Raw genomic sequence first — 13,008 nt, forward strand, 5'->3', positions numbered from 1 at the left:
CTTTTTGGTACTCTGCTCGCAGGCGCCCCCCTCCGCCCTTTCACTCTGCTGGCTCCGCCCCTCGTACCCAGCCCTTTCTTTCCCTAGTCCTTGTACGCGCGAGGTGGGTGGTGATGCGGTGACGGGCCGACATCACTCCACCCACGTTAGCTGCAGAAGCTGCCAAATTTCTCATGTCTTAGCCTCCTCTACCTGCACCTCCCTAGAGTCAGGTTGCCCCGTCTGGGCCTTTGCGCCTGCAGCCTGCCCGACTCCTCCGTTAAGACCCTTGTCATTTCCGCCTCCTATTTCGCGCCTTCTCTTTTAGGCTCGGAGGGGGCGGAGTTGGGATGGCTGTACCACCGTTGCCGAAGCGACGACTTGGTTACTTCCGTTGGTACCAATACTTCCGGGTTGGCGTTGCAGGGGCGCTTCCGACTGTGGGAGCCTCGTCTTCCCAGTCGTCCGATGAGCCCGAGCAGGTGAGGGGGAGCTCCTGGGCTTCAAGGCTGGGGAGCGGGGCTGGGCCGCGCCAGGCCGCGCGGGGCCGGGCTGGCCTGGTTCCCGGCCTGGGAGGGGCTTAACGGTCCTTTGGTCTCTCTCTCCCCTCAGCTGAGTCCCTTCCCTGTCTTTCACTCTTCTGGCATCGGTGGTTTTACTTCTTCGATTGAACCCTGCTTCCTCGACCCCCCAGGGAGGCCGCCTCCTTCAGGCGCCTCCCTTCTCTCCACGAACTCGCTCTGACAGCTGAGGAACTGGCAAGATCCTGCTACCCAGAGGGTGAATGGGTATCTTTCCCGGAATAATCCTAATTTTTCTAAGGGTGAAGTTTGCAACGGCGGCCGTGATTGTAAGCGGAGTAAGCAAACACCTCCATTGTATTAGTGTGACGGATGCTGTTGAAAGATGCTCCCCTTCAGTTTCTACCCCCTGCCACTCCTTGAGGTCAAGGCATTGAAGGCATCTATTAAAATGCAGTTCAGCTAACTAATTGGGATGACAGCCATTATTAACATGAATTAGTTTCTCAGACAAGGTAACAGCAGGGACATTTGTAGTGTTCTGTCAGTGTTTCCTTGTTTTTTTCAGGCTGGGGATGCTTCAAGTCATCATGAACTCTTCCCTCCCCTTCATTCCCTACATCATCAAGTTCCTTTGTGTCTCTATTTTAGAAGTTTATCTCTAACCTCACTGCCAACAAACATCTTGTCTGCTTTACTTCACACCATCCTAAGCTAGTTTCCCTGCCTCTCCTGTTTGTAATCCACTGCTTGGCTGCAGCCCTAGTAGGCTAATTAATGTGGTAGATTTCTTCAAGTCACTTCCCTATTCAAAAATTTACAGTATCCCTCCCACCCTGCCACACACACTTTGGTTTCAGGACTTTCAACTTAACCTGTTCCTTATCATACTTTTTGTCTGATATTGTTTCAGTTAGATAAAATAATTCTCTGTTCCAGTTAGATTGCACTCTTCCTTCTGAGTCAAACCATACTGATGCTTGCCTCCACATGCTGTGTTTTTCCCCACATTTGTATCTATCCGTCCTGTTCTCCTCCCTACACCCTCTCCTTACCTATACCTGTTGAGATTCTACCTGCCCTCTGTCAAGGCCCACTTTAAGTTCTCTCATCTCCATAAGCCTTTTCAAATTATTCAAGCCCACGCGGATTGTCTCATTTTCCATGCTTCTCCTGCTCTTATAGTTTGTGCTACATAGTTTGGCACTTATTTTTTTCTTTAATGAACTACTCTGATTTCTTCCACCAGTTTATAAGCTCTTGAAAGGCAAGAACTGTATTTCATACAACTTTTATCCCCACACCCATCTCCTTAATTATCCAGGAAACATAAATATTGTCATGGTGTTAGAACATATGTTGTGTCTGTGTGTGTGTGTGTGTGTTTGTGTTTGTTTTAAACATCACGTTTATACCCATAGCACATTTGGGCATTTAGTATGCCTTCAATAAACATTTGCTTGACTCTCCATTATTACCTCCTGAAGCTGAGAATCTCTAACGCTTACTCTTCCTTAAAGGAGAAAGCAAGAAAGGCACCTGCATTTTTCTGACCAGATCTTTGGAGTAGTGTAACAGGGTTATGTAATTCGTGTTCTAGATATTCTTCTCACTCTTTAGGCTATAAGATTTCCCTTAGTCAGACTTCAGAATACATGTCTGCATTTTGAAGACATTTTTCATTGGCTTCTTAACAAGATAAAAATACTTAAGGTACTATATTTCTACTTCAACTCAGGTATGACTCTTTTCTTTTACCCATATCTGGGGATAGCCCCCACAAGTCAAAATCATTTTTAGAGTGCTTGGGGTATTTTACACAAGTAATTCTCTGCAACAAAAGCCAGGGGAGAGAATTAGTAGGGAGAGAATCTCTGAGGACCAGCAAAATGTCGTGTACAGTGTGTAGCATTGGTCAGGTCCAGTAAGTTAACTTTCAAATTTTCCCTGTAACCTTTTACATACAGGCTGTATACATGCATAAAGGACATCACACTGGAACCAACCAAGTATTTATCAATAATGGACGTGTACCCAGTTCTGTGCCAGCTATTGTAGGGGTTATAAAAAGTACTGTGAGACATGGTGTCGGCCTTCAGGGATCTTACCTAGTTAAGAGAGAAAATAACATGGGGCAACCAGAAGATAAACCTCATCCTAGTCATTATTTGTATGCCTGAGATTTAAGATATATAAGGGATAAATGAAGGCTCAAAAGAGCATTTTACAGCTGTGGAATAGCTGTGACATAACATGCATGCATATATACAGCCTTATGTAAAAGGTTTTAGCTGACATTTGAGTGATTCAGTAGTGTGATATGGCCCCTACAAAAGTGACTGAAATTTTCAGCTGTAGTAATTGAAGTGTAATATAGAGAATGACAAAAATGAGCGCAAAGTAGGGTAGCCAGTCTTATTTTGCCAAATAAGAACACTAAACAATATCAGCTACCAACTACTAATACATTTCATACAAGAAATGTGATTTTTAAAAAATGCTCCAGGAGTAGGAAGAACATGATCTTCTAATAGTCCTTTACATTAAATACATTTAGCTGAAATAAAAGGCACTAGGTGCCCTTATTTTCTTTAGTTCAAGCCAGAATCGTGAACATTTTCATTAAAGAACCACTGGGCTAACGGACCTGAGATTGTGACTGGTCTTTCTGGTCCCTGCTGTGGCTTTGCCCCCTGCCTTTAATTGCTTTATTATTGCTCCCTGAACCCTGAGCACATCTTCTTTATTAAAAGGCTGGGTAGCAGGTAGTCAAGTCAGGCTTCTTCTGCGATGAAAAGAGTTGAAGGAAGTTATAAAGAGAAAGTGTTGGAGACAAGTATAGCAGCCATTTGAAATGTTTGATTGTTTTGGGCAATCTCTAAATTGGTGAATGGAAAGGGCATTCCACCTTGCCCCAACTTAGAGAAGGGATATGCCATGGTCCTTGCTTTTCCATGCCTACCCTCTCATCATTTGTGTCATGTTTTACTATCAGTTGTAATCTTAAAATATGGGCATAGCTGAAAATGTTGATAAGGTAGTATTTGGTACTCAAGACTTATCTCAAGCTGCAGCTGGTGATTGAATTGCTTATTGCTGCTTTGCTTTTTAGAATTATTTTCAACAGTTTTCCTCCAAAAGAGTTTTCTACTGCAGACTCTGTCAGATGGACTGGCTGATCATACTATGTTTGAAAGGAAGTTTCCATAATTATTTTTCTGGCCTCTAAAGCATTTGTCTGCATGTTAGCTATCCTCTCTGGAAAATTGTTCTTCTGTGCTTAGTTACAGAGAATTCCTTATGTGGAAAGGAAACAAAACCTTGTCTTCCATAAAAAGAGACTGTGATTCAATGGTGCTAACCCCAGATTGGGCAGTAGGGGAGGTGGGCAGTAAGTATTATCTGTTAAAATGTATATTTGAGTACTTAACTATTCAAAAATGTAATAATGATAATAGCTAATAGTTGAACTAGGTGCCGGGTACTTTTCTAAGTGTTTTACATATATTATTTAATTTTCACAACAACCCTATAATATAGTATTTATTATTATTCCCATTTTACAGTTCAGAAAACTCAGGCGCACAGTGGTTAAATAACTTGCCCAAGGTCACAGAACTAATAAGTGGTGGTGTCAGGATTTAAACCTAGGCAAGTCTGACTTTAGAGTCTTCATTCCTGACTGTAAACCACTTGAAGTTGCTTTTGAAATTCAATAGTATGCATACCATGAAGATCTGAAAAAGGAATATTTAAAAGAAATCTGAGAATCCATCCTCAGAAAATAGATTGCTTCCAGCTGGACCAGGACTTAGTAGGCAATGCCTAGAGTAGTAGTTCTTAAAGCGTGGAAGCATCAGCATTATTTGCAAATTTGCAAATTCTCACGCCAGACCCAGACCACCAATCAGAAACTCTGAGGGTAAGGCCCAGCAGTCAATGTTTTAATCTGCCTTCTAGATGATTCTGGTGCACATTGAAATTTGAAAACCACTGATTTAGGAGGCAGAACTGTGGAAAAAATAAAATCCAAGAGGGAAATAGCTGGGAGTGGCCGGAAAAAAAGGCTGAAAATATTGAGGGTGACAGGTCTAATGGGGGCGGGATGGGGAAGGAGGTGAGGGGGATAGGGAGTAGTATACATTGTTAAAGAACCCAAACATCAAAGAAAAACAATATTTGTATGTATGTGCTTTAAAAGGCCAGGGAAAAGGAGATTCATTAGATGGATGTATGTTAAATGTCAGAGAGAGGAGAGACATCATCCATATTGCCGTCATTCCTCTGGGAACCAGAAGGAAGGTGAAAATGTGCTTAACTTACCCTGGGCCTAGTGGGGGGAGGTTGTGTGTAGCTGGAAAGTAGCTAGATGAAATAAAACCCTAAAATTTAGTGGAGAGATGAGAGGACTAAGAATATGAGAGGGTAGTGGTGTCAGTCTGCCTTGCACCTGAATCAAGCTAACTGAATACCATGAACTGCTTTTATGAGATGCCTCAGCCTATATAATTTAAAGTCCAGGCTCCTTCACTTGTAATTGTCTAGTTGGATGTCTAAGTTGGGTGTGCTGGATGGAATGAAACCTCTTCTTTGGGTGGGGATGGGAATAGCATTAAAGAAACTAGAGAACGTGAAGGGCACAGGTTGATATTTGAGTGAATCGAACACTTACCTCTACAGAATGGCAGTAAAGAACACACTCATGATCATCGCATAAAACAGGAGCCTTCATTTTTTTGTCATTCCACCTGGTAGGGTTTTTTCTCTACATTTGTTTTATTTGCAAATTTTGTTGATATAAATTATGTGATCATATACTAACAGATGCTCCTCACTCTTGTGCCTTGTTCTGATTTGTGTTTACTTTTAGCACCAGAAAAGTGCCACTGTAAGCCATGAGATGTCTGGTCTGAATTGGAAACCCTTCGTATATGGCGGCCTTGCCTCTATTGTTGCTGAGTTTGGTAAGAAAGTGAAAACTGAGAAACCTGCTCCTTAGGGTATAGATATGGTAGTGTTATTTGTTTCTTGTTTTTTTTTGCGGTACGTGGGCCTCTCACTGTTGTGGCCTCTCCCGTTGCAGAGCACAGGCTCCGGACGCGTAGGCTCAGTGGCCATGGCTCACGGGCCCAGCCACTCCGCGGCATGTGGGACCTTCCCGGACTGGGGCACGAACCCGCGTCCCCTGCATCGGCAGGCGGACTCTCAACCACTGTGCCACCAGGGAAGCCTGCTTGCCCTATTTAAAAAAAAAATTATCATAAGAAAGTAATGTACTTTAAAAATATATATTTATTTATTTATTTGGCTGCACCGGGCCTTCGTTGGAGCATGCAGGACCTTCGTTGCCGCGTGCTGGATCTTTGTGCGGCATGTGGGATCTTTAGTTGTGGCATGCAGGATCTTTTAGTTGCAGCATGCAGGATCTAGTTCCCTGACCAGGGGTCGAACCTGGGCCCCCTGCATTGGGAGCGCAGAGTCTCAACCACTGGACCATCAGGGAAGTCCCGCCCTATTTGTTTTAAAAACTGTTGTCTCAAAGCTATCAAGTACTATTTTATTTATATATATGGAATCTAAAAAAAAATGGTTCTGATGAACCTAGGGGCAGGACAGGAATAAAGATGCAGATGTAGAGAATGGACTTGAGGACACGGGGAGGGGGAAGTGTAAGCTGGGATGAAGTGAGAGAGTGGCATGGACATATATACACTACCAAATGTCAAATAGATAGCTAGTGGGAAGCAGCCTCAGAGCACAGGGAGATCAGCTCTGTGCTTTGTGACCACCTAGAAGGGTGGGATAGGGAGGGTGGGAGGGAGATGCAAGAAGGGAGAGATATGGGGATATATGTATACATACAGCTGATTCACTTTGTTATACAGCAGAAGCTAACACACCATTGTAAAGCAATTATACTCCAATAAAGATGTTAAAAAAAAAAAGATGTACACCTTAAAGAAAAAAAGCACTACAGACGGTATGGCAAGTGAAGTTAAGAAAAGTCAATTTTAGGAAGCTGTTTTGATAGTTTAATTATTTGTTAATTTGCTATGCTTAGGAAACATACATGAAAATATAGAGGGAGTTAGATAAGATAGGGGTTTCTGTTATATTCTTATACAAGTGGCCTTTCTTTGTGCTCAGTTGTTTATAAATTTCTTAGTAAGTATTCAGATTTCCTTTTTTCAAACCTCTTTCCCAATTTAGAAGAAGATTGACCAAGATCAAACCAGATTCTTTTCTATTTGATTTTAATTTTGAAATACTTTTAGATTGTGTTTTTTCATCTTCCAAATTTTCTTTCCTAAACTGTTCATAAGTGACCCCAATCCACTAGTTTTTATTGACTTTCTTGGCATATTGTCTGGTGTTATGGTATCAAGGTCATCAGTGACCAGAGCTGCATCTTGTTAGTTTTAGACCTTGAAATAGTCCTTGAAATATATTTTGCCAATGTAATGACCACTTCTCTGTGTTGATATAATAAGAGAAAGAAGTTTGGTTAAAGAAAATTTCCCACTCAGCACTGTGCTGGTGTTAGTCCTGAATTACCTAAGGAACCCAGATGAGTAGGCCAAATAGGACTTTGCCATTATCTTTCATAATACTAGAAAACTATTTCTCATAGACAGATAAAAGAAAAAACCCACAAAACTTTGTAATAGTATTTAAGAGTATGTGGAGCAGCAATCCCATGCTTTCCTATCTTCTTGGTGAAGATTTGGGGAGATTTTATGAGGGAGAAGTAGGGAGACTTGAGGTGGGAGGGGGGCAGAAGGAAGAGACAGATAAATGTCAGATTGTATGTTAACAGATGAAATTAAAACATTTACGTATTTTGCATTTATAGTGTATTAGGACTATCCTAAAGCACTTTATTATATCACAGTTTCAGTTATACTGTGGGTCAAATCCTGCTGCCTAGATATAGTACATTTCACTTTATCACATACAACTCTTGTCCTCTGATAGTGATATTTAAGTAGAGACCTAGGTGTTAGAAAAAGAACTTTGTCTTATGTTTTAAAAATTACCATTGGCTTAAATTCATCCAAAACTTAACTGTGATTCTTTGGAAAAACTTATAAATGAGTGTGTTCCTTCACAGGAACTTTCCCTGTGGACTTGACCAAAACGCGACTTCAAGTTCAAGGCCAAAGTATTGATGTCCGCTTCAAAGAGATAAAATACCGAGGAATGTTTCATGCCTTGTTCCGAATCTATAAGGAAGAAGGTGTATTGGCTCTGTATTCAGGGTGAGACTGGACTCTTTCCTTACGTCACGAATAGAAATACTTTTTTGAGAAGCCATGTATTTCAGCTGTCTGTTAGTTTGTGCCCTTTATATTCACCATTTCAACTTATAATTCAATATTGATGTGCCAGTTTATATTTCACTTGCTTGTAAATCTTGAGCTTTGGATCTTGTGTTCATTTGGCTATAAGCGATACATTTTAAAATGGATATCTCATTGCAGCATTGGCTTTTTCCTGTTTTCCTGAGAGTCATCCATAGCCACTGTGAATAGCGGCACCAATTCGCAGTATATATTTCTGTGATAATCTTCCTGAGTTGCCAAATACTGACTTGTAAAACAATTTTTCCTCTTTAAAGAAATACTATTCTGGCAGTTTAAATAGAAAATGCAGAATGAAAGAGCGGGAGACCCATCATTTTTTTGGGGGGTTCATCTTTTGGTTATTCATATGTCGGTGGTTTATTGTCCAGTGTGTTGTTTATCTGCTGCCAATTTACTAGTCCACTCCTGTATCTAGGGTACCAATTTATTGCTCAGAGAATGGATATCAGTTTTATTATTAACTTACGTTAGCCTTAATTTCAAAGATAGTTTACTTGGGGGAAAAAATCAAGTACTACATCCTTAAGCAAGTGAATCATGGATCATCTGTTTCACCTTGTTCTTTTATCAGCACAGATGATCACAAGATTATTTTTTTCAGATAGCAAGCAATAAAGTCAGAAATATGCATGTTTTGTCATCATTTTAAAATCTTAACTGTTTGAGCTGCTGCTGTCTTTCTATTTATAACAGCTAAAGTATACTTCTGCAGTTTGGAAGAATCTCAAAGGAGGTATGAGTGAGAATGTCTCCAGTTTATAAGCAGAACTTAAATAGGGTGAAATCTTGGCTCTGGTACCTCCTTGATAGGATTGAAGATATATCTGCATCTGCTAGGAAGTAAGGTTGATTTAAAAAAAATCTATGAAGTGGGTAATGGTGTATACTTTTTCTACATTACTGGATTCAATATGCTGATATTTTGTTAAGGAGTTTTGCATCTAAGTTCATGAGAGATATTGGCTTGTAGTTAGTTTTCCTTTTCTGTACTGTTTTTTTGGTTTTGTTAGCAGGGTAATACTAGCTTCATAAAATGAGTTGGGAAGTGTTCCCTCTTCTGTTTTCTGGAAGAGATTGTGTAAGATTGGCATTCATTTATTAAATATTTGGTAGAACTCCCCAGTGAAATGATCTGGGTGGGCCTGGAGAGTTCCTTTTTGGGAACTTTTAAATTATAAATTAAAAATTTTAATGATTATGAGATTATTCAGATTATCTATTTCATCTTTTTTTTTTTTTTTTATCTATTTCATCTTGATCGAGTTTTGGTAGTTTGTAGTTTGCAAGGAATTAGTCCATTTCTTCTAAGTTGTTGAATTTATGAGCATAAGGTTGTTTATAGTATTCCTTTATTATTCTTTTAATGACTGCAGAATTGTAGTGCTATTCCCCGTTTTATTCCTTTTGGTGACATTTCTCTTTTTACTACTGGGACCCTTGCTAGAGTTTTATTAGTTTTATTGATTTTTTTCCAAAATAACTTTGTTTCATTGATTTTTCTTTATTTTCCTGTTTTCAAGTTTATTAATTTATGCTCTTTATTATTTACTTCCTTCTGCTTGCTTTGGATTCATTTTGCTCTTCTTTTTTCTAGTTTCTTGAGGGTAGGAACTTAAATTATTGATTATTTTGAGACTTTCCCTCTTTTCTAATGTAAGCATTTTGTGCTATAAATTTCTCTCTCAGCACTGCTTTGGTTGCATCCCACATATTTTAATAGGTTGAACTTTCATTTTCATTCAATTCTATGTATTTAAAACATACACCCATGTCACCCATAGATTGTTTAGAAGTATCATTTAATTTCCAAGTGTTTGTGGATTTTCCTTATTGATTTCCAGCTTAATTCCATTATGGTCAGAGAACATATTCTATATGATTTCAATTATTTTAAATTTTTGAGGTTTGTTTCATGACCTAGATGCACTCTCTTGATGAATCCATGGGTGCTTGAAAAAAATGCATATTTTGCTGTTTTTATGGAATGAGGGGGGTGATGGAAGTGAGTAGGCTGTCTAGATATGTATAATCTGTGAGTGCATGTTAAGTATAACTGACTTTCTTTTTCTTTCCTTCTTTCTGGCAGAATCGCTCCTGCTTTACTAAGACAGGCATCATATGGCACCATTAAAATTGGCATTTACCAGAGCTTGAAGAGATTATTTGTAGAACGTTTAGAAGGTCAGTATAAGACTCCTTATTCTCTTTTAAGGTAACACTCAAAGGGATTGTTGAAATCATGCTTAATGAGAAGTGTTCATCACAGGGTGCCTGAGAATGGGTAGCAGTCATTGCAAGGACAAAATAAGCTTGTACTGATTTGGGATTAATCCTTGCAGAGGTGATGTATAAGGTTAGAGGGACCTGCTCTTCAAGTTTGTCCCTTTTCCTATCAAACGAACAAAAAAAGGCTTCTGGTCATCACAGAGAGAACATGGAACAAACTTGTTGGGAAAATTAATGCTGTCCTCATCTACAAGAGGACTTCAACTATAAGGAATCCTCTAGCTGTGGGTTTTGATAAGCTTTGGTCAGGTAGAGTAGTTTTATATATATACAAAATATGGCCACCGTAACCCACATTCAGCATTACCATATGTCTCTATTTGCTGCTGTAGCTTTTTCAGCTGGATACTATACTAAAATGGTTATTTTACTACAGGCCTGAGGCTGTTGCATAGTTGGGGACAGCTGGAGAGCTTTTCGGTTGGTAATGTCCTTTGAATTGCTTTATTGTCTAAGTCAACTTTTTCTGGAGCCTTTTTGCGGTACGCGGGCCTCTCACTGTCGTGGCCTCTCCCGTTGTGGAGCACAGGCTCCGGACGCGCAGGCTCAGCGGCCATGGCTCACGGGCCCAGCCGCTCCGCGGCATGTGGGATCTTCCCAGACCGGGACACGAACCCGTGTGCCCTGCATCGGCAGGCGGACTCTCAACCACTGCACCACCAGGGAAGCCTGGTTTACCTAGTTTTTAACTTGTAGGCTCGCTATGGTGAGGAGGCATGGTGAAGATTGAATTTTAGAACAATATGCTCTGTGGTTTCTTTGTTCTTTTTTCTAGCTGAGAGGATTTAGTTCCAAATGACTAGTTTTGCCACATTTAACTACAGAAATCTTCTGTCAATAAATAGAGGCTAGTAGATAATATGGCCAATTAAAATTAATATTTAGGTACTTTTTTTCCTATTAGACATAAGATTTTATCCTTTAACATTCGGTTCCTGAGTCTTTAGAGTTGATGATTCTCCAGAAAAAGACTTAAAAATTTTTTTCTTTAGATGTTTGAAATGATTGAAGGAGAAATAGCACATTCTGAATTTATATGGAATATTGGCAGTTATACAGAATAATAGGATATATTCCAGTGTGTTTTAGAAATATCTATTTTAATTTTATATGTTTCAGTACTGATTTGGAACCTAGAAATATTTGAGTTTCTTTATTTTCATAAGCTTTGTGGTTCATTTCTGTAGTCAGTTCTCTGACATGGTTCCCTTTTTCTGATAGCTCAGCACTCTGTTCTCAGAAACTGGTACCTCTTACAAGCAGACCTTTCTTTTTTTTGTTCATTTTTACAGATGAAACTCTTTTAATTAATATGATATGTGGGGTAGTGTCAGGAGTGATATCTTCCACTATAGCCAATCCCACCGATGTGCTAAAGGTAAGAGAAGTCTGGCAGCGTTGGATGTATGCAGTGTGACACGAAAAGAGCATGAGCTTTGAGTCAGATTTGGGCTCAGATCCCCACTCCGTCACTTGCCAGCTGTAAAACCTTGGGCAAATCACTTAACTGCTTTAAGCCTCAGTTTCTTCATTTGTAAAATGAAGATAATTCAGTATGTATTGCATAGGGTTGTTAAGGATTAAAGATAATATATGTAAACCGTTATCATTGTACTTGGTAGGTAGTTGATGCTTAATAAATAGTAGTCGGTTTATTATGATGTGCATTAATCCATTGGTCTTCAAACTAGAGTATGCAAACCTTTATAGGTTCTTTCCAAGGGGGCTATGCAATTTTTTGGGGTGGGCTATGCAATTTGAAGGGAATCAATTTCCAGATCCCTTACTTTCTTTGTACCCTTCTCAAAAACTGATCTGAAAATGAGCTTGTGTTTAGAACAGCCCTTGCCCCACTTTACAAAAGAAAGGCACATTCCCCCACCCATTCCAAATCACAGTATGGTATATTGACCTGTGGTGTAACCTGGAGTATCAGACAAAGGGATAAAGTGAAATACAGTTTTTAGAGAAGCCTCCTTTAATAACTAATTGAAATACTGTAAATCTATAATGTCGCTATCTTTTCCTGTCTTATCCATATTTCTATTAAGAATGAGATTTGGCTTTAAAATGATATATTTTGGCCTATTAGAGATATTCTGAATTCAGAACCAGAACAGTATAGGTTAGTGGTGCTGAGTTTTTTTACAACGTGATTGAATTTCTTTCAGATTTTATCAAAATTCAGAATGAAACATTTATTTAATAATATCAATGATATCAATCTATATCTTATTTAATCTAATAATCTAACTTAATCTAATAATAGCAATCTTATTTTTGAGATAATATCGTTAACTTTTTTACTTATTAACTCATTTACACTTATGATAATTAAAAGCACTAAATATATGATTAAAATGTGTAAGAGGATCCCAAGTTTTTAAAAATCATTTTAGGGGGAATGTGAGAAAAAAGAGTAAGAGAACATATGTTTTATTTATTTGAAACCACAAGTGGCTAGGTTGGTGGAGGGGAGATCTATTGTGATTCAGAGTTTTGAGAACCGAGAGAGTGACTTGAAAAACAACACACATGAAAGAAACCAGTGGTGGTTGATGAAGAAATGATATGAAATGACATTTCTGGGTTAAATTGAGAATACTTTAGCTACAGAATTTTTATATCACTTCAGATTTACAGAACAAGTATTTTGAAGATAATTGACTATATCCTAAAACTCTAAAATATGTGCAATATAATTGCACTGATTAGAATGTGCTTTTCAAGAACAATAATAGTTGATTCCCTAAAACTTCCTTCGTTATCCATCAGGGTCCTAAACTTAATCATATAAGTGATTCACTTCAACTTCCTGTTGCTCTGACCTGTCTGGTACAATTACAACCATTGACCAA

At 39.0% G+C, this 13,008-nt stretch overlaps 1 protein-coding gene across 3 annotated transcripts in view; it reads left to right on the plus strand.

The window, feature by feature from the left end:
* The first annotated feature begins 406 nt into the window (after positions 1-406).
* Positions 407-13,008, plus strand: part of SLC25A14 (solute carrier family 25 member 14) — a 35,899-nt gene continuing 23,297 nt past the window's right edge. For all 3 annotated transcript variants that reach the window (XM_024739577.1, XM_024739578.1, XM_024739579.1), the window contains exons 1-5: positions 407-461; positions 5,371-5,464; positions 7,612-7,759; positions 9,951-10,045; positions 11,443-11,528. In XM_024739577.1, the coding sequence (XP_024595345.1) occupies positions 5,401-5,464; positions 7,612-7,759; positions 9,951-10,045; positions 11,443-11,528 (393 nt within the window). In that variant the 5' untranslated portion in view covers positions 407-461; positions 5,371-5,400. The remainder of the gene's footprint in view (positions 462-5,370; positions 5,465-7,611; positions 7,760-9,950; positions 10,046-11,442; positions 11,529-13,008) is intronic.

This window comes from Neophocaena asiaeorientalis, unplaced genomic scaffold, assembly GCF_003031525.2.
Source record: "Neophocaena asiaeorientalis asiaeorientalis breed wild unplaced genomic scaffold, Neophocaena_asiaeorientalis_V1.1 scaffold493, whole genome shotgun sequence".
Taxonomy (NCBI): domain Eukaryota; kingdom Metazoa; phylum Chordata; class Mammalia; order Artiodactyla; family Phocoenidae; genus Neophocaena; species Neophocaena asiaeorientalis.